We start from the raw sequence: 23810 nt of genomic DNA on the forward strand, positions 1-23810 counted from the left end.
AATATAATAAATGATTCATTCACAAAATTCCAAGTCATTTTTCTTTTGATAGCCTAATTTGTACAAACAAACAAAAAGCAACTGAGCTAAATATTGATTCATAAATGAATCAATCTGATTCATAAACAAATCATTCAGTTTGTGAACCAGATCAACTGGTTCTTTAAAAACAACAGGTTGAAAAGAACAATTCAGAGACTGACTGGGTTAGAGTTCGACTCAATGACTCAATGAGTTTAATAACTGCGAATAATGAGTTTAACTGCGAATAATGAGTTTAATAACTGCGAATAATGAGTTTAATAACTGCGAATAATGAGTTTAATAACTGCGAATAATGAGTTTAATAACTGCGAATAATGAGTTTAACTGCGAATAATGAGTTTAATAACTGCGAATAATGAGTTTATTAACTGCGAATAATGAGATTAACTGTGAATAATGAGTTTATTAACTGTGAATAATGAGATTATTAACTGTGAATAATGAGATTATTAACTGTGAATAATGAGTTTATTAACTGCGAATAATGAGTTTATTAACTGCGAATAATGAGTTTATTAACTGCGAATAATGAGATTATTAACTGCGAATGATGAGTTTATTAACTGCGAATAATGAGTTTATTAACTGCGAATAATGAGATTATTAACTGCGAATAATGAGTTTATTAACTGCGAATAATGAGTTTATTAACTGCAAATGATGAGTTTATTAACTGCGAATGATGAGTTTATTAACTGCGAATAATGAATTATTAACTGCGAATAATGAGTTTATTAACTGCGAATAATGAGTTTATTAACTGTGAATAATGAGTTTATTAACTGTGAATAATGAGTTTATTAACTGCGAATAATGAGTTTATTAACTGTGAATAATGAGATTATTAACTGCGAATGAGTTTATTAACTGCGAATAATGAGTATTAACTGCGAATAATGAGTTTATTAACTGTGAATAATGAGATTATTAACTGCGAATGAGTTTATTAACTGCAAATAATTAGATCATTAACTGCGAATAATGAGTTTATTAACTGCGAATAATGAGTTTATTAACTGCGAATAATGAGTTTAATGGGTCCATCCTTCATGAAAAGCATATTGAATACAGTAAACGAGTCAGACGAACTGCTGTTTGGATACTTTATAATATTTTTATGTGCACAAAATTCCAAGTCGTCCAACTGACTGACTCAATGATCCGTTCATAACAAATCTCAAGTTGATAAAAGACTTTAAGTGATTTTACAGTGAATAAAGACTTCAGTGCATACATTTGGGTCCATTCGTCAGGCAACGCATCTTGAAATCTAGTGCATCAGTCATATTTTATGATGCTTTCATGGTGTTTATGGAGCTTAACGGATGAAATATCAGTGCTGTGTGAGATCCTTCAGACAAACTCTCCTCTTGTGTCGTTTGGAGAAAGACACAACTGACATGAGGACAAAAGACGACAAGGATTCTTGAGCATCTCATTCATCGGCTCGGCTGTGGAAACGCTTCAGCTTTGTGGAGTCTATATTCTCACACTCACACAATAGCCAGAGGAGATCGATGTCACAATCAGCGACGCCTGGAGCGAAAGCGATATAACCTGTTAATAATGACACATACACTACATTTAAATCTTTGAGAGAGTAATGAAAGCCATACGTGGAGTATAAACGACTTCAAGCTCGGCTAATGACTCAAGGGTAATCAGAGGTCAGACTGAACTGTAAATAATCTAAAATTGCTGTTTATTTACAGTGAGGCGTTTTAATTTCAGCCTTTAGGGACTCAAAACTAATCTTCATTTTTATGCTGATGATACTGCCATATATTGCAGTGCATCAACTCTTGTACAAGCAACTGAATATTTGAAAAATGCGTTTATTGAAGTCCAAAACACCCTTATGCAGCTGAAATTAGTTTTAAATGGAGATAAGGCCAAATTTATGTTGTTTACTAAATCTAGGACCAGGCCACAAAGCCTCCCTCCGATCGTCACTATGGGGGGAAGTGAAATAGAGGTTGTTAATTCCTATAAATACCTGGGTCTTTTGATTGATGACTCCCTGACTTTTAAACCACATGTGCTGTACCTGGTGAAAAAGCTGAGGCTAAAATTGGGTTTTTATTTTCAAAATAAATTGTGTTTTTCTTTTAATGTAAAAAAACGACTTGTGGCCACCACTTTCTTATCTGTGCTGGGCTATGGTGATCTTTTATATATGAATACTTCTGCAAAGAATTTTCATATGATTGACACAGCTTACCATGCTTTGTTGAGGTTCATTACAAATTGCAAAGCGCTGACTCCCCACTGTGAGCTATACTCTCGGGCTGGACTCCCCACTGTGAGCTATACTCTCGGGCTGGACTCGCCACTGTGAGCTGTACTCTCGGGCTGGACTCCCCACTGTGAGCTATACTCTCGGGCTGGACTCCCCACTGTGAGCTGTACTCTCGGGCTGGACTCCCCACTGTGAGCTGTACTCTCGGGCTGGACTCGCCACTGTGAGCTGTACTCTCGGGCTGGACTCGCCACTGTCGGGCTGGACTCCCCACTGTGAGCTGTACTCTCGGGCTGGACTCGCCACTGTGAGCTGTACTCTCGGGCTGGACTCCCCACTGTGAGCTGTACTCTCGGGCTGGACTCGCCACTGTGAGCTGTACTCTCGGGCTGGACTCCCCACTGTGAGCTGTACTCTCGGGCTGGACTCGCCACTGTGAGCTGTACTCTCGGGCTGGACTCCCCACTGTGAGCTGTACTCTCGGGCTGGACTCGCCACTGTGAGCTGTACTCTCGGGCTGGACTCGCCACTGTGAGCTATACTCTCGGGCTGGACTCCCCACTGTGAGCTGTACTCTCGGGCTGGACTCGCCACTGTGAGCTATACTCTCGGGCTGGACTCCCCACTGTGAGCTGTACTCTCGGGCTGGACTCGCCACTGTGAGCTGTACTCTCGGGCTGGACTCCCCACTGTGAGCTATACTCTCGGGCTGGACTCGCCACTGTGAGCTATACTCTCGGGCTGGACTCCCCACTGGACTCCCCACTGTGAGCTATACTCTCGGGCTGGACTCCCCACTGGACTCCCCACTGTGAGCTATACTCTCGGGCTGGACTCCCCACTGTGAGCTATACTCTCGGGCTGGACTCGCCACTGTGAGCTGTACTCTCGGGCTGGACTCGCCACTGTGAGCTGTACTCTCGGGCTGGACTCGCCACTGTGAGCTGTACTCTCGGGCTGGACTCGCCACTGTGAGCTGTACTCTCGGGCTGGACTCCCCACTGTGAGCTGTACTCTCGGGCTGGACTCCCCACTGTGAGCTATACTCTCGGGCTGGACTCGCCACTGTGAGCTATACTCTCGGGCTGGACTCGCCACTGTGAGCTGTACTCTCGGGCTGGACTCGCCACTGTGAGCTGTACTCTCGGGCTGGACTCCCCACTGGACTCCCCACTGTGAGCTATACTCTCGGGCTGGACTCCCCACTGTGAGCTGTACTCTCGGGCTGGACTCGCCACTGTGAGCTATACTCTCGGGCTGGACTCCCCACTGGACTCCCCACTGTGAGCTATACTCTCGGGCTGGACTCCCCACTGTGAGCTGTACTCTCGGGCTGGACTCCCCACTGTGAGCTATACTCTCGGGCTGGACTCGCCACTGTGAGCTGTACTCTCGGGCTGGACTCCCCACTGTGAGCTATACTCTCGGGCTGGACTCGCCACTGTGAGCTGTACTCTCGGGCTGGACTCCCCACTGTGAGCTATACTCTCGGGCTGGACTCGCCACTGTGAGCTGTACTCTCGGGCTGGACTCCCCACTGTGAGCTGTACTCTCGGGCTGGACTCGCCACTGTGAGCTATACTCTCGGGCTGGACTCGCCACTGTGAGCTGTACTCTCGGGCTGGACTCGCCACTGTGAGCTGTACTCTCGGGCTGGACTCGCCACTGTGAGCTGTACTCTCGGGCTGGACTCCCCACTGTGAGCTGTACTCTCGGGCTGGACTCGCCACTGTGAGCTATACTCTCGGGCTGGACTCGCCACTGTGAGCTGTACTCTCGGGCTGGACTCGCCACTGTGAGCTGTACTCTCGGGCTGGATGGCCTCCTCTAGCCACCCGAAGGCTATGTCATTGGCACACTTTCATATATAAGGCAATTCTTCTGCAAGCAACCTATGTGTTCATATCATACAGAAAAGCAATGGGAGACACTTTTTGCATTCTCAGGACTTTGTTATGCTTTCTGTGCCAAAGACTCGGACGGAAATGGGAAAGAAGGCATTTCTGTATTCTGCACCTTCAGCATGATGGAATACGTTGCAAAAGGACTTGAAACTCACTGAATTAATCTCGTTAAACGCATTTAAATCCAAAATGAAAGACGTAGAGGCAGATGCCTTAATATGTAAATGTTTTTAGATCGTAAAAATGATTTAAAATGATTTCATGAAGTGTTAGTTTTAGTTTTCTGTGTTATTTGTCTGTACCTATGTGTTTGTATTATTTTTTATATGCTGCTGCCGGTCTTGGCCAGGTCACCCTTGCAAAAGAGGTTCTTAATCTCAATGGGATTCTACTGGTTAAATAAAGGTTTAAGAAAAAAAAAAAACAAGCCTGAGACTTTAACTAACCCAAAAGTTGTTTGATTGCTTTTATTACGTGATTCTGCCGGCTTGATCTATGCCGTACGCTGCTATTAATAAAACATCCAGTTTCCAGCAGGTTTGTCTGCTTTGCTTCTTTGTGGGAGTGAAGTGATGTTTCTTCAGAACACACACAGGCATCGGTGGATCAAACCGCTCACACTGGTTGTGGTTGCTGATTTAAACACTTCTGATTGGCCGATGCATTCACGTGCTCAATACGAAACCTCTGCAAAAAAATAATAATTTAGCAAATAAAACATGTTGATGCAATGGGAGTAACACTGTAATGATTAGTTTGGAAATCTTGGCAATTAATCAAATTTTATTTGCAATTATAATTTTTGCAAAGAATTATAAAAAATGAACTGAGATATAATGACTTCTTTAAATCAATGTATGTTTATATATATATATAGGGCCTGTGTTTTATTAGTTTTACAGTTGAATTGTATTTCAAGGAAATATGACGTTAAATTTAAAAAGCTCAATAAATGCATGTTTACTAAGTCAACGAAATCGTGTATGTAAATAAAAACAAATATAAATAACTGCGTGATTCCAGTATTGACCAAAATAATTGTGATTATGATTTTTGTCATAATCGAGCAGCTCTAATATTTATCAGCTCAATTTTGTAATTGTTATTTTATGTTGTGTTGCTCTTAAATTAATTGTTTTCATCTTGTATTTTAATTTTATTCTGGTAAAGCGCTTTGAGATGCAACTTTTGAAAATAAAGATTAATATTATTATTGTTTTCTGTGCATAGGAATTGTTTTTGACAGTCAGCGCTCAAGTCCAGACACTGTCCCGATGTTCCCTCCGGCCCGTCGCTCTCCTTCTCCCAGCATGCTCTAATTCCTGCACAGACCGAACGCTCGATTTGCTCCTGCAAACATTTGACAAATCTCCATTCTCCAGTCCAGAGACAGTGTTCGTCAGAGGCGCGAGGCGTCCACATGTACAAATCACGGCCACATAACCTGAAGTTGCAGCCAAAAATGCATGCAATTTCATGCCACTAATTCTCATTCATGTCCTTGACAAAAGCACACAAGAGTGCAATAAACCGCAAAACGTAAGTCTCGTGTCTGTATAGTGATTTATGTTCAGTTGCCTGTGTTGTTGTAGCTTATAATTGCTTTCATTCTGAAAGTGTAGATATATAAACATATCCTGTGTTTACATCATTGCAATTAATACCGACAAACTGTCTTTCTCAAAACTAAAATACTGTTTAAACCAGGAAATATTAATCAGGATAAGTGTGCATGCAAGTATGATCAATATAATAACATTCCCATCTGAACTTACGGAGTCCAGTTGAGCTCATGTTCGGCTCGGACACAAACTCCTGTCAGAGACACCACAGGCCGTTTGGCTGAGAACACAGAGCTGCGTTCTTTTCAATTATACAGTCATAACAGCAAAAGAAATACATACACATACAGCTGAGCCAGAGTCTCATTCATAGAGACAGATCATCCGATGAAATTAGATTTGAAGCAAAAACAAAAGTCGGACGATCGCGTGATGTTTTAGAAACGTTGCAAATCTTCAATATTTCACAGAATACTGGATTGTGATTGGTCAACGGTGTCCTTCTGTGCTCAAATACGTGTATAATGACATTAGCTTATTAAATAGTATTTAACCTAATAAATATTTATACACAGTAAAAAACGTTGGGTTATCTTTTTTAACCCAACCGTTGGGTTACACATATTGGGTCACTATGTTGGGTTATTTTTAAAAAAAATGTTGGGTTATTTTTTAAAAATCATTGGGTGTTTTCTAGCAATAACTCGGCTGTTGGGTTAAATACATATGTTGTATGTACACTTGTGTATTTGGAATTTATGTACACAATTATGTATATTTACATTAAATTCTAGATTTCCCAATATTTAGTTTGCAATTTAAAAATATATTTGTTGAGACATATTTGTTTTATACAAATAAACAATCTGTATTTGAATAACGTCATAAATAAAAAATAAATAGTTAACTTAACTGTTGGGTTACTTTTAACCCAATGCATTGGGTTAAAATAACTCCCAGTTGGAGAGGTGCATTACCACCCCATAGTTGGGATACTCGTTGGGTTATTTTAACCCAACATTATTAAGTGAGTGATTATTTATATGAGGTTTTGCTTTCTTGGAAGAATGTCTTATGATGAAGACATGTGCTGTTAGAGAAGACAAAGACATTTACTGTCAGATATAAACAAAAATAAACCTAAAACACGACTGAAATAGCTCCTTTATTCTCTTCCACACTATGACTAAGTATTCACATTTAAAACCACATTCATGCTGTAATAAAACATGGTAAATTGTGCCATGCTCCACATTTAACCAGAATATAAACCACAATATGTCCTTAGCAAAACCCAACAATGCATTAGTGCATTAAACAGAGTAAATCCAGACGCTGCTCTGGATAAACACACTGTGGACGGTGTAAACAGGACTAACGACTCTGATTAGTCCTTAATGAACTGCTGCCCCGAAAGCACTGATTAATCTGAGGCTCGTTTCAAAAGAAAGATCAAACACAACAATTACACACCTAAGATGTATGATGTCATACACTTAATTTATTTGCTCATAGATGTTTACTCGTTCTGTTACAGATTCTATATGCAAACCTTCTCGTTTTAGCAGATATGTGCAATTTACGGTCTTTAGTATTTATATGCAGTTATCAGAGTAAATAATATATGATTTTAAAGCTAAAAGTGACAACAATTAGATTTTGATTTTGAAAGTCAGCATGAAACAGACGTTGCGGGGCTTGATTTTGTCTTTCACACACACTCACACACACTCGCTCACTCACACACTCACACACACTCACTCACTCACTCACTCACTCACGCACTCACTCACGCACTCACTCACGCACACACTCTCACACTCACACTCACTCACACACTCACTCTCACACTCACTCACTCACTCACACACTCACTCTCACACTCACACACTCACTCACTCACACACTCACTCACTCACACACTCACACACTCACTCTCACACTCACTCACTCACTCACTCACTCACTCACTCACTCACTCTCTTTCACTCACTCGCTCGCTCACTTGATCGCTCACACACTCGCTCACTCACACACTCACTCACACACTCACTCACACACTCACTTTCACACTCACTCACTCACTCACTCTCACACTCACTCTCACACTCACTCACTCACTCACTCACTCTCTTTCACTCACTCGCTCGCTCACACGCTCGCTCACTCACACGCTCACTCACACGCTCTCACTCACTCACACACTCACTTTCACACTCACTTTCACACTCACTTTCACACTCACTCACTCACTCACTCACACACTCACACTCACTCACTCACTCACGCTCGCTCACTCACTCGCTCGCTCACACACTCGCTCACTCACACACTCGCACACACTCACTCACTCGCTCACTCACACACTCGCTCACTCACACACTCGCTCACTCACACACTCACTCACTCACTCACACACTCACACACTCACTCTCACTCTCACACACTCACTCTCACTCTCACACACTCACTCTCACACACTCACTCACTCACTCACACACACACACTCACTCTCACACACTCACTCGCCAGATCGATCTCTCAGTGCTTTCAACACAGTGACTTGCATTTTTAATGGACACTGCTATTATTCTCCTACAGTTTTCACTCTATCCGCACACACTCACTCACTCTCACACTCACTCACACACTCACTCACACACTCACTCTCACACTCACTCACACACTCACTCACTCTCTTTCACTCACTCGCTCGCTCACTCGCTCGCTCACTCTCACTCTCACTCTCACACACTCACACTCACTTTCACACTCACTTACTCACTCTCTTTTACTCACTCGCTCACTCTCACACACTCACTCTCACTCACTCTCACACACTCACTCACACACTCACTCACACACTCACTCTCACACTCACACTCACTCTCACACACTCACTCACACACACACACTCACTCTCACACACACACTCACTCTCACTCTCACACACTCACTCGCCAGATCGATCTCTCAGTGCTTTCAACACAGTGACTTGCATTTTTAATGGACACTGCTATTATTCTCCTACAGTTTTCACTCTATCCGCACACACTCACACTCTCTCTCTCTCTCTCTCCACACACACTCAGGAGAAACAGTCACATGATCCAAACCGACTCTATTTGCTCTCTTAATTCGTGTTCCTGGTCTCATTGTGAAAGATTCATCAGTGACGTTACTCTAAAGAAACAAACGTTTGTCGATCATCTTTTTTCAACTTGCTCCGCCTCCAAAATGACATCATCAGTGCAGGTCAAAACTGACTTTAAAAAGTGGCACTAAAAGAACGACAGCAGGAGAACACTTTACGGTTCGTGACTCGTTACGCTAGTGAACCTCAACCAGGAGACGTGACGTATGCATAACTCCATAATCAACAATTAAGCAGAGGTTTCTGTTTATGTAACCATAGAGTTGCCACGACACTCTCACTGCGAATTCCTGTAACAAATCACTAAAGCAACACACACACACACACACACACACACACATTAGTCAGGATGAGTAATGAGCCGAGATTTGGAGATTATCAGCTTCATGCACAATAACCTCAGTCGATCAGTCACAGACATTTCGGCTGATCTGAGTCAAATATCAGCGTAATTAAAACACTAACACTGGCTGACAACAATCTCACAAACTATTTCTACAACTAATAACTGCATTATTATTTATTTAATTAATTAATTGCATAATATTATGCAATTATCAAGTCATCTTCTACTATGAAGGCGTGATCTCTGTCTGTCCTTATGAAAAATGCCTTTTATTTTTTAAATGATGACAATTTTTGTTGTAAGAATCATACTAACTTTATAAGTGTACCCCAGGAAACATGAAACAATAAAACAATGCAGTTCATGACCCCTTTAAATCAGGCTCTGGTTCTCCAGGGAATCTCCTGCAACTCATCCTTGATGACACAAGAGCATCCCATCATGTTGCCGTGGTAACCAAGACACAAACACACACACACACAATCACAACACTTACACAAACTCACACACACACTCACTCTCTCACACACTCTCTCTCTCTCTCTCTCACACACACAAACACACTCACTCACTCAGTCACTCTCTCTCTCTCTCACACACACACACACACACACACACACACACATACATACATATATATATATATATATATATATATATATATATATATATATATATATATATATATATATATAGGGCCTATATATATATATATATGTGTGTGTGTGTGTATTTGACAGGTGCAACAACCACAGACAGACAGACAGATAGAAAGATAGATAGATAGATAGATAGATAGACAGATAGATAGATAGATAGATAGATAGATAGATAGATAGATAGACAGATAGATAGATAGATAGAAAGTTAGATAGATAGATAGATAGATAGATAGATAGACAGATAGATAGATAGACAGATAGATAGATAGATAGATAGATAGACAGACAGATAGATAGATATGGGGTCAGGACAGGTGATGCTCTGAAGGCCCACATCTCCACATCTCCATCACTTCATCCCAAAACCACTAAAACCAACAACAACATCAGATTTCCTCAAGCAAACATGAACATCTCAAACTAACAGCCGGGTCTATAACTGACATTCTAAGCGGAACATTTTATAATTTGCATATGTAAATATATCAGGTAAAGCAGTTTGTATATCAATGACCCGTCGACTGCTCGACTGTTAATCGTGCATCAGCAGCAGATGGAGGTTTTCAAGGTGTTTTAACGTGTTTTAAGGTGTTTTACCTGCCCACGGTCTGGTTGGCCAGTTGTCGCATTCGGTTGAATTGCTTCTTCATCTTCCTGCAATTTGTGCGTGAATCCCGATGGATGAAACACAAACTGACATTCCTCACTTAAAGAACAACCGTCGGGAAATATTCCACGGCACGGGCCATAGTGAACGATTCCTCTTCGGTGTGTAATCATCACCAATATGCAATGAAAACGCCAGAAATCATCATTTGCGCGTTCTGCTCGTCGCTCGAGATGCTCCGCTGAATGCCGGTGACGCGCGGCTGGGGCAGCAGGGCATTGTGGGAAATGTAGTTCTGACGTGAGAAAGAATGTTTAAGAGACGTTTTTAAGATCTTAAGTTTTAAGCTTTCGTTACACTCAAGTAAAATATTCCAGTAAAAAAATAAATAATAATAATCAGGTAATATAATCATAAACATGCAGCTAATAAACTGAAATCACTATAGTGTTTTAATATAATATGCCTTGAAAAATAATTACATAATTTACTAAATATATTTGTAAAATAATTTAATTATTCACGATACAATTAAAAATATTAATAACTGCCAATAAGAAAAATAGTTATTGTAACAATGTTGCCATCGTGTGGATGTCCTGTAGAAGTGCAGCTTTGAGAGAGAATAAAAAATGTAGTATGTTCGATTAAAGAAACACTGTTTTCTTCCCAGGAATGAGCAAACAAATTAATAATGTATGAACGACACCAAACTTATTTAACATAGGTACATTTGGAAAGAGTAACTTTATATCATATAGGCCTATATGATATTATATCATGAGACTTTATATTATACTGACTCTTAAAGCCTTTTGCCTTCACATTCATACAAAACAATGTCGAATTGTTTAAAAACATTTATGACTTAATTTGTCATCGCGTTCTGCTGCAGTGTCATTGAGGCGTGTCCTCTGCGCAGAATCATTGACAGCAGTTCGCGCATGCGCGGTGTGGAGTGTCAGAGCGGCAAGATGGCGGCCCTCAGAGCGGGTCTCCTAACTCGAGCTCTCACTAAAGGAAAAACACCGAGAATCTCTGAAATTGTCCTCGGAACAAGAGCAGGTGCTGTCTTATACACATGCCACCCCCTTATTATGCGAATGTACGCTATAAAAACAGTGTTTTATAGGATAAAAAGATGATAACCTTCATGTCAAGGCCGGTGAGCTAACAGGCTAAGCGAATCCATGATACTTCTTTTACGTGTTTGTAAACAAACGTAGGTCATTGTTAACTGCTTTGCATTTGGATTAATTATTGATTTGTGTTAAGTGCATTATAAACTAAGTGCCGTTTTTTAGTCTTTTTAACAAATGTGTTTCTACTAAATGTCCAACTGTGTTAGCCTTTGTTGTTTTGTATACTATAGGATGTAGTTTTCTTCATATTACATATTTAATGAATCCATTAAACTAGATAATGCATAATAATATGTCTACATTTAATATGCATTTTAATAAGGTTGTCTGGATAACACAGGTGTTATAAATGAAGTATTGTGTGTTGTGTGGAATCATTATAATATTTTATGTTGTGTTTTTGCAGCCTCTGGTGGTTCGAAGGACATTCTGCCCGGCCCGTACCCAAAAACCCCAGAAGAGAGAGCGGCAGCGGCCAAGAAATACAACATGACGCTGGAAGATTACCAGCCCTTTCCCGATGACGGCCAGGGGTGAGTATCTGTGTAATGTTCACACACTTTGAATGAATAATGTGTTTTCCTACCTAAATGTTGAATGGCTGGTGATGTATTTAAATAAGTTTGCACTGTCGTTGCGCAGGCATGGTGATTACCCGATGCTGCCGGACCGATCGCAGCATGAGAGAGACCCCTGGTATCAGTGGGACCATCCTGATCTGAGGAGGAACTGGGGAGAGCCGGTAAGAATCCCTATAAACCCTGGTTCATGCAAGTGACATCATTGCACACATGCATTGGGTATTACCTTCACAAAAACATTTTGCACCATTCCAGCATGCACACTTTTTCATTGCATTGCATGCTTTTTGAAGCAGAGAAGAAGAATGTTTAAAGCACCATGCAGTTTTGCCAACATGCTGACTATTTGTATAAATATGTAGTATATCTGAGCCTTTAAAATGTAAGATGTAATAACTGAAGTGCTCAAACAAATTTAGATCTAGAACCATTTTTGTACGGTAGGAGAAAACATTAAAATTACAGCTTATTGCTCAAATTTGATATTAAAGGGTTTTAGTTCACCCAAAAATTACATTTCTGTCATTAATTACTCACGCTCAAGTCGTTTCAAGCCCATAAGCCCCATAAATCATCTTCGTAACACAAATGAAGATATTTTTGACCCCACATAGAAACATAGGATAGAATCATTGCAACTTTCAAGGCCCAGAAAGGTAGTAAAGACATTGCTAAAATAGGCCATGTGACTACAGTGGTTCAACCTTTGATTGTTGAATAAAGGTTGAGTAATTAATGATAGAAATTTAATTTTTGGGTGACCTATCCCTGTAAGGTGTTTGAATGCATAGATATCAAGTGTCTGATTAAATGTATCAAGTATAATCAAGATGTTAATGCATTGTCTTTGAAATCGTCCACGTCTCATGGGGTTCTCAGATTAGAGGCTGTTTTGTGACGGTTTCTGTGTGTGTTGCAGATGCACTATGACTTTGACATGTACATCAGGAACAGGGTTGACACGTCTCCGAGCCCTGTGGACTGGAGGACCATGCGCAACACCCTGCTGGGCTTCATGGGCTTCATGGTGCTGATGTTCGGCTTGGGCGAGATGTTCCCCTGTTACCAGCCTGTGGTGAGTAGAGGGACAGCGATGAGCAATTTACATTAACTAGCGCTGTGAAACGATTAATCGCATCCAAAATAAAAGTTTGTGTTTACATAATATATGTGTGTGTACTGTGTATACTTATTTTGTATATATAAATACACACACATGCATGTCTATAGTCTGTCATTATTTTTCTTTTATCACTTTGTAGAGCTATTTTTTTTTTTTAAATAGGGTAATTTGTGTTATTGACTTGCCAAATAGTCTTAAAATCCAACATGAAAATTAATTGTGGATCAGCATTCTGCCTGAAAAAAATGATGTTATTTTTTCTGGAAGTCCTCAAGCTTTTCATAAATCTTATGAATGATCGTCTTTCTCTTTCCAGGCACCAAAACAGTATCCTTACAACAACCTGTATCTGGAGAGAGGTGGAGACCCGGAGAAAGAACCAGAACCTGTCACTCATTATGAAATCTAATGCTAGAAGCCTGTCTGTTCCATAACTTGTGTATATTTCTGTCTCTCTAATAAAGTTAACTTAAAACTGAAAGCTTGTCGTTTCTTATAATGCTTCTACTTTTCATTCAAATAGGACTTAAACTGTCATCAGGTTTTTATTTTTTATGATGTGTGCCAGATGTATGCATTCATTTCATATTTCAAATTTTGCTTTTATTAATTTTATTTTCAATAGTTTCTATTCACTGTATGGCAGTAAAGTATTTCTAAATAACATAATGTTAAACACCATAATACTTCAAATCAATATAGTTGTGTATAATTCAAGTTTAGCTGGCTTTTTTACTTTTGGCTCTAGATAAAATCTCTCAAATATTAAATATATAGTAAACATTTTGGATGGGTATTGGCCTTATTTATTTACATTTTATTTGTTTATTAATTTGAAATAAATTAAATTGAAATGTTGGCATTAGTAGAAAGATAAACCGAGTCGAGCAGAAGGGGTTTGAGTTTTAATCGTTTCGTACATAATGTCCCTCGACGGCTGCCGTACTGGACTACAATTCCGCACCGGACTACATTCTCCATGAGTGTCGCGAGGAGCGCCGCTGACTGAACTCTCATCAACACACAATCGAGACTAATAATCACCAACAACCGTAAGTACACAGACAGCACTTAGTATAATCTGGCGTTTTTAGGACACACTCGAGATTCTGATGTTTTATTGTGTGTTATTGTGGTCTGATCGGTGTGTTAGTGTGTTTTGAAGCGCAGATAGTCAACAGCAGGTTGATGCTAATGCTAACGCCAAGAGCAGCTGATCAGGAATAAACGTGATTATACATATACTTCTGCTCTAAATGAACTCCACACGACATTTATTACATATATACTTTAAAAGGATGACAAAATAATCTGAGATTACAGATCATTTGAGTCTGAGAAATAATATTATGCTGTATTTAATTTCACACACTCATACCCGAGTCTGTTGTGATTTCTTTGAGGATTATTGCGGAAATGTGTTAACACTTTCTGTTATCTGACATAATATTAAGGTTCTTTATGCTGATATGGCATTGTTAGTGCAGAGGAATGTCATTTAAGAGCTGACAGGTAAATCACATGATGTTCTTCTTGTCCTTTCAGGAGTTTGGAGGAAGATGAGGGTGAAGGAGATCCTCAGGACGGCCTCTCAGGCATGGAGTCCTGCGAGACAGCATCCCACATACCTGGCCTTAGGTATACAGGTGTATATGTGTGTGTTTCCACCTGTCAGCCAGTGTGCCGCAGTGGATGACAGCGAGTTTCATTTAAAATGCTTGAATAATAATCTCAGTTTCTTCACTTTGCCTCATCCCCAGGCACTGCAGCGCAGCAGCTCGACGCGTCCTTCAACACCAGCTCCGTTCTGGAGATCTTCGAGATGGATTTTGCCGATACATCCATGGACATGAAGCTCAGAGGAACTCTGCCCACCTCCAACAGGTGCGTTTCTGTGCACTAGCGCTCAGACGTTTGGGGTCGGTAACATGTTTCAAGATCAAAAATACTGTACAAATTGTGAAATATTTTTAGAATTTAACACAGCTGTTCTCTATGTGAATATATAGTAAAGTGTAATTTATTCCTGTGATCAAAGCTGAATTTTCAGCATCATTACTCCAGTCTTCAGTGTCACATGATCCTTCAGAAATCACTCTAATATGATGATTTGATGCTCAAGAAACATTTATGATTATTATCAGTTGAAAACAGTTTTGCTGCTTAAGATTTCCTCAAGTTTACTTTTATTCATAAAATAACAGCATCTTTTGTAACATTATAAATGTCTTTACTGTCACTTTTGATCAATGTAATGCGTCCTTTGCTGAATAAAATATTAATTTCTTAAAAAAAATTTTTTTTAAAGTATTGACCCCAAACTTTTGAGTGTGTGTGTGTATATATATATATATATATATATATATATATATATATATATGAAGAGTTCAGATGCAAAAGCCTCTAAGTGCCATCTGAAATTTTCTTCTAGATCATTTTTATCAAGCTCATATTTAATTTCACTTAAATGGCAATGCAAATTACCTATTAATTGTCATTTAAGTGAAATTACTTAACTTAAATATACAAGCTTTATAAAAATGATCATTCTAGAAGAAAATTTCAGATGGCACTTAGAGGCTTTTGCATCTGAACTCTTTTAACATCTTTTCTTTTTAAACCGCAAAACTTTGAGTTGTTTTTTTTGTTTTTACATAAAATTAAATTGAAAATGCATAATAACCTCACACACTAGTATTGTGGCGTTGACTTTTGCACAGACAAACACGTCTGACATCTTCTTTTAAAAAGAGTAACTTCGCTAGTTTAGTTTTAATAACTGGGTGTGTTTAGAAGGTTTACGATCACAGTCGCTCTCCATTCTGAACTGAACACATTCATAAGCCACTACTTGATTTTGAAAGAAAGTGATGATTTTACAACAGTTTGTTGATGTTCTCCAGCTTCTCTTGTTGATGTGCATTACTTTGAAACTAATTTATGTTTATATTAATAACGTTCCTCCCCAGCAAACGATTCAATAGCAGAAATACAGGTTTAACCGCAGTATTATTTTAGAGTGTCGTCATTCTGCGTTCTGCATGATCTAACACACACAAACGCGCTTGTGTGAACATGTTTCTGACACGCCTGTGGTGTGTGTCTCTCACTGATCTGTCCATTTACTGCGACTGTGACCTTTTCAGATTGTCACATTTCCTCACACTGACATGTTGTTATAATGGCATTTCCAGTGTTTCTCTCGGGTGTGTCGTTCACACAGATTCACTGCAGCTGTTTAAGAGTTAAATTTCACTATATATTCATATTTCACTTTGCACAAAAAGGAGCTCACTGAATATTAAAATATACTGTGTCAGAGGTTGCAACCTTTGACTAAATGAAGTCAGTTATCACTCATTTTCAACAAGCTCATCGTGCACAAAATGCTAAAGTCACAATTTTGAGACATTTGCTGCATTTGAGCATAAATGCAAATGCTTTGTAAATATTATTCTTTATTTAGCATATCGAAAGAACTTGGGATTTGTGTATTTATTCCTCAATCACGACACTATTGTCTTCTGTAGAGTTGCATGAATTGAACTCATTTCAGCTCAACTTTACACAGTTATTGGACTGAACTGAATCAACACTGATCTGAATAATGACCCTTTTTACAGCAGATGATTCTGTTATTTTCCTGTTTATCAATCTGTATTGTATAAAGCGCTATAGAAATAAAGCTGACTTATTCTTTAATAATTATAGCTATTCAATTCAATTCACATTTATTTGTACAGTGCGTGTCAAAGCAGCTTTACTGAAAGTGCATGAGTCCATATTACAATTTACAGTGATCTGTTATCAGAGGAAACTAAGTTATGCATTTCAGAAATGTACATATACAAAATCACAGTTAGTGAAAAAAGTATTAATTTAAACAATGTAATAATTTAAGGCAGAAATAAGAGCTCGTTGAAGTAATGAATACTTGTTTGTTAACAAATGATTATGACATTTAGAAAAAGCAATAAATGATCAGACATTAATTTGAATCCTATACAGTACCAGTCAAAAGTTTGGAAACATTACTATTTTTAATGTTTTTGAAAGAAGTCTCTTATGCTCATCAAGCCTGCAGTTAAAAAAACAAAAAACAAAAAAAAACAGTAATATTATGAAATATTATTACAATTTAAAATAATGGTTCTCTTTTTTAATATATTTTAAAATGTAATTTATTTTTGTGATGCAAAGCTGAATTTTCATCAGCAAGTACTCCAGTCTTTGGTGTCTTATGATCCTTCAGAAATCATTCTAATATGCTGATTTATGATCAATGATGGAAACAGTTGTGCTGCTTAATATTTTTTTTTGGAATACTTTTTTCAGGATTCATTGATGAGTAAAACGTTAACAGCATTTATTCATAAAAACAGCATTTATTCAAAATAAAAAACATTTCTAACAATATAAATCGTTACCATCACCTTTTATCAATTTAATGCATCCTTGTTGAATTAAAGTACTAATTTCTTTAAAAAAAAATAGTTATTGTTCCCAAACTTTTGAACGGTAGTGTATATTGTTACAAAAGATTTCTATTCTAAATAAATACAGTTCTTTTTAACTTTTTATTCATCAAATAATCCTGAAAAAAGTATCTCAGGTTATAAAAAAAAATATTAAGCAGCACAACTGTTTCCAACATTGATCATAAATCAGCATATTAGAATGATTTCTGAAGGATCATAAGACACCAAAGACTGGAGTACTTGCTGATGAAAATTCAGCTTTGCATCACAAAAATAAATTACATTTAAAGTATATTAAAAAAGAGAACCATTATTTTAAATTGTAATAATATTTCATAATATTACTGTTTTTGTTTTGTTTTTTTGTTTTTTAAACTGCAGGCTTGATGAGCATAAGAGACTTCTTTCAAAAACATTAAAAATAGTAATGTTTCCAAACTTTTGACTGGTACTGTATGTGTGTAAAGTGTCCTGTTGTGTGTGTATTTGTGATGATCTCGGTGTGTGTGTGTTGGCAGGTTTCACAGTCTGATCTGGGTGGCGTTTGATATGGACGTGACGTCGGGGTCATCGGGGCGGCTCATCGGAGGCAGTGAGAACGGGAGCGTGACGGTCTTCGGCCCGGACGCTATTCTCTCCGCGAGCGAAGACGCCGTGATCGGACAGTCCAACAAACACACGGGGCCCGTGCACGCCCTCGACTACAACCGCTTCCAGGTGGAGCTCGCGTCTCGCTTCAGATCCACTCGCATCTGCACTGCAAAAAATGCTTTTCTTACTCAGTACTTTTGTCTTGTTTCCAGTCCAAATATCTAAAGATTCTTAAATCAAGATGCATTTACTAGATGAAGTGACATAAGATATTATGTCCTGTGATCCGGGGGAAGTAAACAAAATTGAGTTGATGCTCAAAAAAATCTAAATTATTATTATAATTGAGCTTTTTTTATGCAACAACTTACTTAATTTTTTATTATTTCCCCAGAAAACAAGACATATCTTATGGCGTTTTACTACTTTAGTAAATGCATCTTGATTTAATATTTTGTTTTATATTTGGACTGGAAACAAGATAAAAATACTAAGTAAGAAAAGCAGTTTTTGCAGTCTGGTGTCGCGTTTGCAAACGCTCATGTGTTTTTCCCTCTCTGTCAGAGTAACCTCATCGCATCAGGAGCTAATGATTCGGAAATATACATCTGGGATTTGAACAACTTCAGTAATCCGATGACACCGGGCACCAAGTCACAGGTGTGGACAATTGTTCTTGATTCTTTGAAGCGTTTTGTGTCTTCAGTGTTCGTAGTATCATTTGATGGTAAAGTGAATGCATTTGTCTCTCTGTTCCTTTAGCTCAGTGAGGTAAGATGAAGGTGCTGGTGAGGGTGTGTGTGTGTGTGTGTGTGTGTGTGTGTGTGTGTGTGCGGTTTGGGTTTGACTAACCTCTTCTCTAGCATCTCTTTGTGCCCCTATTGTGCTTTTTCAGATATGACCTTTCATCCAGTGTGTAATAAAGTTGTTTGTGAATGTATAAGGTTCAAAGTTTCAAAGATCAAAGATAAATGTTAGCTAAATCACAGTTAGCTAAAAATGTATTAATTTAAACAGTGTAATAATTTAAGGTAGAAACAATGAGCTCATTGAAGTAAAGAATACTTGTTTTGTCTCCTAAAAGAAAGTCACTTCTCACTTCCTAATCAAACATTGATTAAACTTGCGTAGGTTTGTAACTTATTTGCATAATGCCAGCCTCTGGTCCTGATTGGCTGAATAGCGTCTCTTAGCTCCGCCCTCAAACACTGTAGTGTATCTGAGACTGGAAGAGTTTGGTTCGTGTTGTTCATGTGGAGAAGACGCTGTTTTCTGAGATTGATACGGTAAAACCCACGCCATCGTCACTGTTCGTATCACTGTGATCAAGAGCTGAGATTCAGATATGATAATGAGCGTTTGCTTTCTGACCAATCAGAGCAGAGCAGCTCTCAGAGAGGCGGAGCTTAGAGAGACTGAATCCTTGATGGAAGTGTTTCAGACACTGAGAGGAAAGAGCTGACGCTGCAGTGGAGATTATGAGGACATTAAAGTATTTATGACTTTATATGCATGTAGAACTATTGTAGGAGACTCTAAAACAACATTATGAGCCTTTAATAATAGCATAATAGGGGCACTTACTGACACTAAACAATGATTTACTACCTAAAAAAAAACTATTCTGAGACGATTCGTCTGCAGAGTGTTCAGAAATTAGCGTGTCTTTGCTGGGGTTTGTTGGTTTGGATGCTCATTTTTGGATGCTCAGCTTCAGCTGGTGGTTTGTGGGAAAGTCTCAGACATTGCGGTGGTTTTATCCGTGTGCTTGTGCATGTCGTAGCCAGCGGAGGACGTGAGCGTGGTGGCGTGGAACAGTCAAGTGCCACACATACTGGCATCCGCCAATCCCAGCGGGAAAGCCGTGGTCTGGGATCTGAGGAAGAACGAGCCCATCATCAAAATCAGTGACCACAGCAACAGGGTAAGAGCATCCTCGACACCGAACGCTTGTATGAGCCTATGAGTAAAAAACATGTGCAGGTCATATTTCACCACAGAATCCAAAAATTAGTGCTAGGCAACGATTAATCGCATGCAAAATAAAAGTTTGTGTTTACATAATATATGTGTGTGTACTGTGTATAATTATTTTGTATATATAAATACACACATATGCATGTATATATTTAAGAAATATTTGCATGTGTGTGTGTATGTATATATATATTTATTTATTTATATATAATTTATATTATATATAAATATTTTATATATAAATAACACATTTTTATTAAATATATACATGCATAACCTTGCATAATGCCCCAAAATTAGCTAGTTTTAAACGGATGGTTGATTATGATTTGACTTTTCTAACTTTAGTTAGTGTGTAATGTTGCTGTTTGAGCATAAACAACATCTGCAAAGTTACAGCGCTCAAAGTTCAAAGCAAAGGGAGATATTTGCTTTTAAAGAAATCGCTTTTTAAGGACTACATACTATACATATATTGTCCTCTACCTGTTGTTGCAGTTTGGTTTTCTTAATCTTCTTTTACGGATGTACTTTTGTACTGTACTTGTAGCGCTTTGGGTTTAAGAAAAGCGCATTATAAATAAAATGCATTATTATTTTTATTGTCAGATGCACTGCTCTGGGATGTTGTGGCATCCAGATGTGGCCACTCAGCTGGTTCTGGCATCCGAGGACGACAGGCTTCCCGTGATCCAGATGTGGGACCTGCGGTTTGCGACCTCGCCACTCAAAGTCCTGGAGAACCACACCAGGTAGAGACTCGCTTCTCTAAAGTCCATGTCTCTATGAGCTGCTTTCATGCTCCTGCACACGTGACGTCCTTTTAATATTCCAGAGGAATTCTGTCCATCTCATGGAGTCAAGCCGATCCAGAGCTTCTGCTGAGCAGCGGCAAAGACAACCGGATCCTGTGCTGGAACCCGAACACCGGAGAGGTCCGTCAATCACAGCTGCTGCTTTATCACGTTTACATGACATTTACGTCCATGCACTTCTATCATAAATGGCTTACCGGGATTATTAATTAATAAAATCATAGAAATCCATTAGTGTGGATCACTTTCCACATTAATTGACCATCACGCCTTGTCTCTGGTGTTTCAGGTGATTTACGAGCTGCCAACAGCCAATCAGTGGTGCTTCGATGTGCAGTGGTGTCCTCGAAACCCCGCCCTCCTGTCAGCCGCATCATTTGACGGGCGGATCAGTGTGTACTCAGTTATGGGTGGGCGTCTTCAACAGCATCAGCACAGCACGGTGGACCAGGTGCGATTATGTGTGTGTTTTACACACCCTTTCCGAGGAATGTCGATCTGTTTGTGGCTTAAAAGGAAATGTTCACCCAAAAATGAAAATTAGCCCATGATTTACTCACCCTGAAGTCATCATAGATGTATATGACATTAAATTAGATGGACTAATTTTAATTTTTGGGTGAACATTCCCTTTAATCATCAGTTTCTCCTCTTAGATCTCGGCTTCGTTTGACACCAACGACCCGTTTGGAACCGGTCAAGCTCTTCCGCCTCTGCAAATGCCTCAACCCACAGTCGAGACCACCATCATCCCTCCGCTGACAAAGCCACCCAAGTGGGTGCGAAGGCCTGTCGGCGCCTCTTTCGCTGTGAGTATTTCAGGGATATTAAGGTCCTGCCCACACACACACACACACACACACACTCCCGCAGAAACGGTTACTACGAAGTTTACTGCAGAGCAACAGTTATGGAAATGTAGAAATTAAAAGTTGAAGCTCCAATCTCCTCCCAAAAATCCCCCAATAAGTCCATCTGTGCCTCAGTGACTTCGTTTAGAGAGGCTGTCTATCGTCACAGTCCCGGTTTCATAGCCTCAATTTGTTAAGTTTAAGACATTAAAAGTGTGTTTATGCACATGTTTAAGGGGGAGATCGAGGCGCTTGGGCTTTACTTTTCAGGACTTTTGTGGCACGTTTTACATTTACATTTAGGCAGACGCTTTTATCCAAACCGACTTAAATTGCATTTCAAGCTACACATTTACATTCTTATCAGTTCTTGCTTTCCCTGGGAATCGAACCCATGACCTTGGTGTTGCAAGCGCCAACGCTCGACTGTTTGAGCTACAGGAAAGGCACGCTTGGTCTGAGTCTACTCGCTTCTATCTCTTCTAGTTCGGTGGGAAGCTGGTGACGTTTGAGAACCCTTCAGCGCCGGGTCAGCCTCGACAGGTACAGGTGAGTCAGGTGACCACAGAGACCGAGTTCCTCCAGCGCTCCAGCGAGCTCCAGGCCGTTCTGCAGTCTGGGTCCTTCACCAACTACTGCCACAGTAAGATCACGAGTGCCCCGTCTGACGCCGAGCAGGACATATGGAGGTTCCTCATGGTAAACATTTACACGTGCAGAACATGCTAAATCCTGATGTCATTCCAGCCCTGTTTTATTCTGTGAAACACAAACTCAATTAAATGCATGTCTCAGAACGGAGGCTCACTATTGGCCAGCATCACACACATGACTAGCATCGGCCAATAGTGAGCCTCCATTCTGACGCACAACCCAGAAGCGCTGCGCTGTTACACTACGCCAACTAACCCTTTAAAAGATCAGTTCACTTCAGAATTAAAAATTTCCTGATAATTTACTCTCCTCCACGTCATCCAAGATGTTCATGTCTGTCTTTCTTCAGTTTGAAAAGAAATTAAGGTTTCAGGATTCCAGGATTTTCCTCCATATAGTGACTTCACTGGGGTCCAACGGCTTCATAAGAGTCTTATCTAGACAAACCATCGGCTATTTTATAACAAAAATAAACATTTATATACTTTTTAAGCATAAATGCTCATCTTACACTAGCTGTGATGCGCCACACATTACATAATCACGTTGAGATGCTGAAAACAGTGTAAAAGAAAACAGTGATGCGCTTCCCTCCGAAACACGGATGTATTTATTTCATTAAATCGTACTAATTGCGGTTTCGTTTTTAATCCGATTAAGCGTGAAACCCTAAAGTTTGTGGTGGGATGCTTTAGATGCTTGAGACTGAGAGCATTTGATTGGAGAGACTGTTTTAAATGCATGGGGACTTTATGTATTTATAAAATTTATGTATATATCGGTTTCTCTGGAAATGCACATGGTTTCGTGTTTTTAACAGGTGAATTTCGAAGATGAAGCGCGAGTGAAGTTTTTGCGGCTGCTGGGCTTCAGTAAAGACGAGCTGCAGAGGAAGGTAAAGCCGAATACAGGACAGAGGAGTGACACAGTTTACCCACTGACACATCTTACCCCACCTCTTTATTGCACGTTGTGTTTTGCATGGAAAAATCCCAAATAAAATCATGAAAGTCCCTGGATTAAAACTATATGGATAACCCTTTACAATAAGGTTCATTAGTTAACATTAGTTAATGTAT

The 23810-nt window shown here is 39.4% G+C and overlaps 4 protein-coding genes across 7 annotated transcripts in view; 3 read left to right on the plus strand and 1 right to left on the minus strand.

The window, feature by feature from the left end:
* The window catches only part of arhgap44b (Rho GTPase activating protein 44b), a 47818-nt gene extending 37052 nt beyond the window's left edge, over positions 1-10766 (minus strand). For all 3 annotated transcript variants that reach the window (XM_084135066.1, XM_084135065.1, XM_084135067.1), the window contains exon 1: positions 10510-10766. In XM_084135066.1, the coding sequence (XP_083991192.1) occupies positions 10510-10562 (53 nt within the window). In that variant the 5' untranslated portion in view covers positions 10563-10766. The remainder of the gene's footprint in view (positions 1-10509) is intronic.
* The window catches only part of ascc1 (activating signal cointegrator 1 complex subunit 1), a 163320-nt gene that overhangs the window by 28665 nt on the left and 110845 nt on the right, over positions 1-23810 (plus strand). The window lies entirely within an intron of this gene.
* Positions 11446-13846, plus strand: ndufb8 (NADH:ubiquinone oxidoreductase subunit B8). Its single transcript, XM_084136063.1, has 5 exons — positions 11446-11584; positions 12068-12194; positions 12304-12403; positions 13162-13317; positions 13682-13846. Exons 1-5 carry the CDS (start codon positions 11464-11466, stop codon positions 13772-13774), a joined length of 597 nt encoding a protein of 198 aa, XP_083992189.1. The 5' UTR covers positions 11446-11463; the 3' UTR covers positions 13775-13846.
* Positions 14329-23810, plus strand: part of sec31b (SEC31 homolog B, COPII coat complex component) — a 37484-nt gene continuing 28002 nt past the window's right edge. For both annotated transcript variants that reach the window (XM_084135056.1, XM_084135057.1), the window contains exons 1-12: positions 14329-14417; positions 14911-15003; positions 15126-15249; positions 18362-18560; positions 18999-19094; positions 20218-20358; positions 21021-21163; positions 21247-21346; positions 21516-21677; positions 21883-22035; positions 22564-22776; positions 23552-23626. In XM_084135056.1, coding sequence (XP_083991182.1) covers positions 14925-15003; positions 15126-15249; positions 18362-18560; positions 18999-19094; positions 20218-20358; positions 21021-21163; positions 21247-21346; positions 21516-21677; positions 21883-22035; positions 22564-22776; positions 23552-23626 — 1485 coding nt within the window. In that variant the 5' untranslated portion in view covers positions 14329-14417; positions 14911-14924. The remainder of the gene's footprint in view (positions 14418-14910; positions 15004-15125; positions 15250-18361; positions 18561-18998; positions 19095-20217; positions 20359-21020; positions 21164-21246; positions 21347-21515; positions 21678-21882; positions 22036-22563; positions 22777-23551; positions 23627-23810) is intronic.

Source organism: Abramis brama (genome assembly GCF_963993115.1).
Source record: "Abramis brama genome assembly, chromosome: 14".
Taxonomy (NCBI): domain Eukaryota; kingdom Metazoa; phylum Chordata; class Actinopteri; order Cypriniformes; family Leuciscidae; genus Abramis; species Abramis brama.

Excerpts from the sequence above, each read along its gene's own strand:
- ndufb8 (XM_084136063.1), top strand. The coding sequence starts at position 11,464 with ATGCGCGGTGTGGAGTGTCAGAGCGGCAAGATGGCGGCCCTCAGAGCG. Across the intron at positions 12,195-12,303 it reads TTTCCCGATGACGGCCAGGG|GCATGGTGATTACCCGATGC; the intron begins GTGAGTATCTGT and ends GTCGTTGCGCAG. Across the intron at positions 12,404-13,161 it reads GGAGGAACTGGGGAGAGCCG|ATGCACTATGACTTTGACAT; the intron begins GTAAGAATCCCT and ends TGTGTGTTGCAG.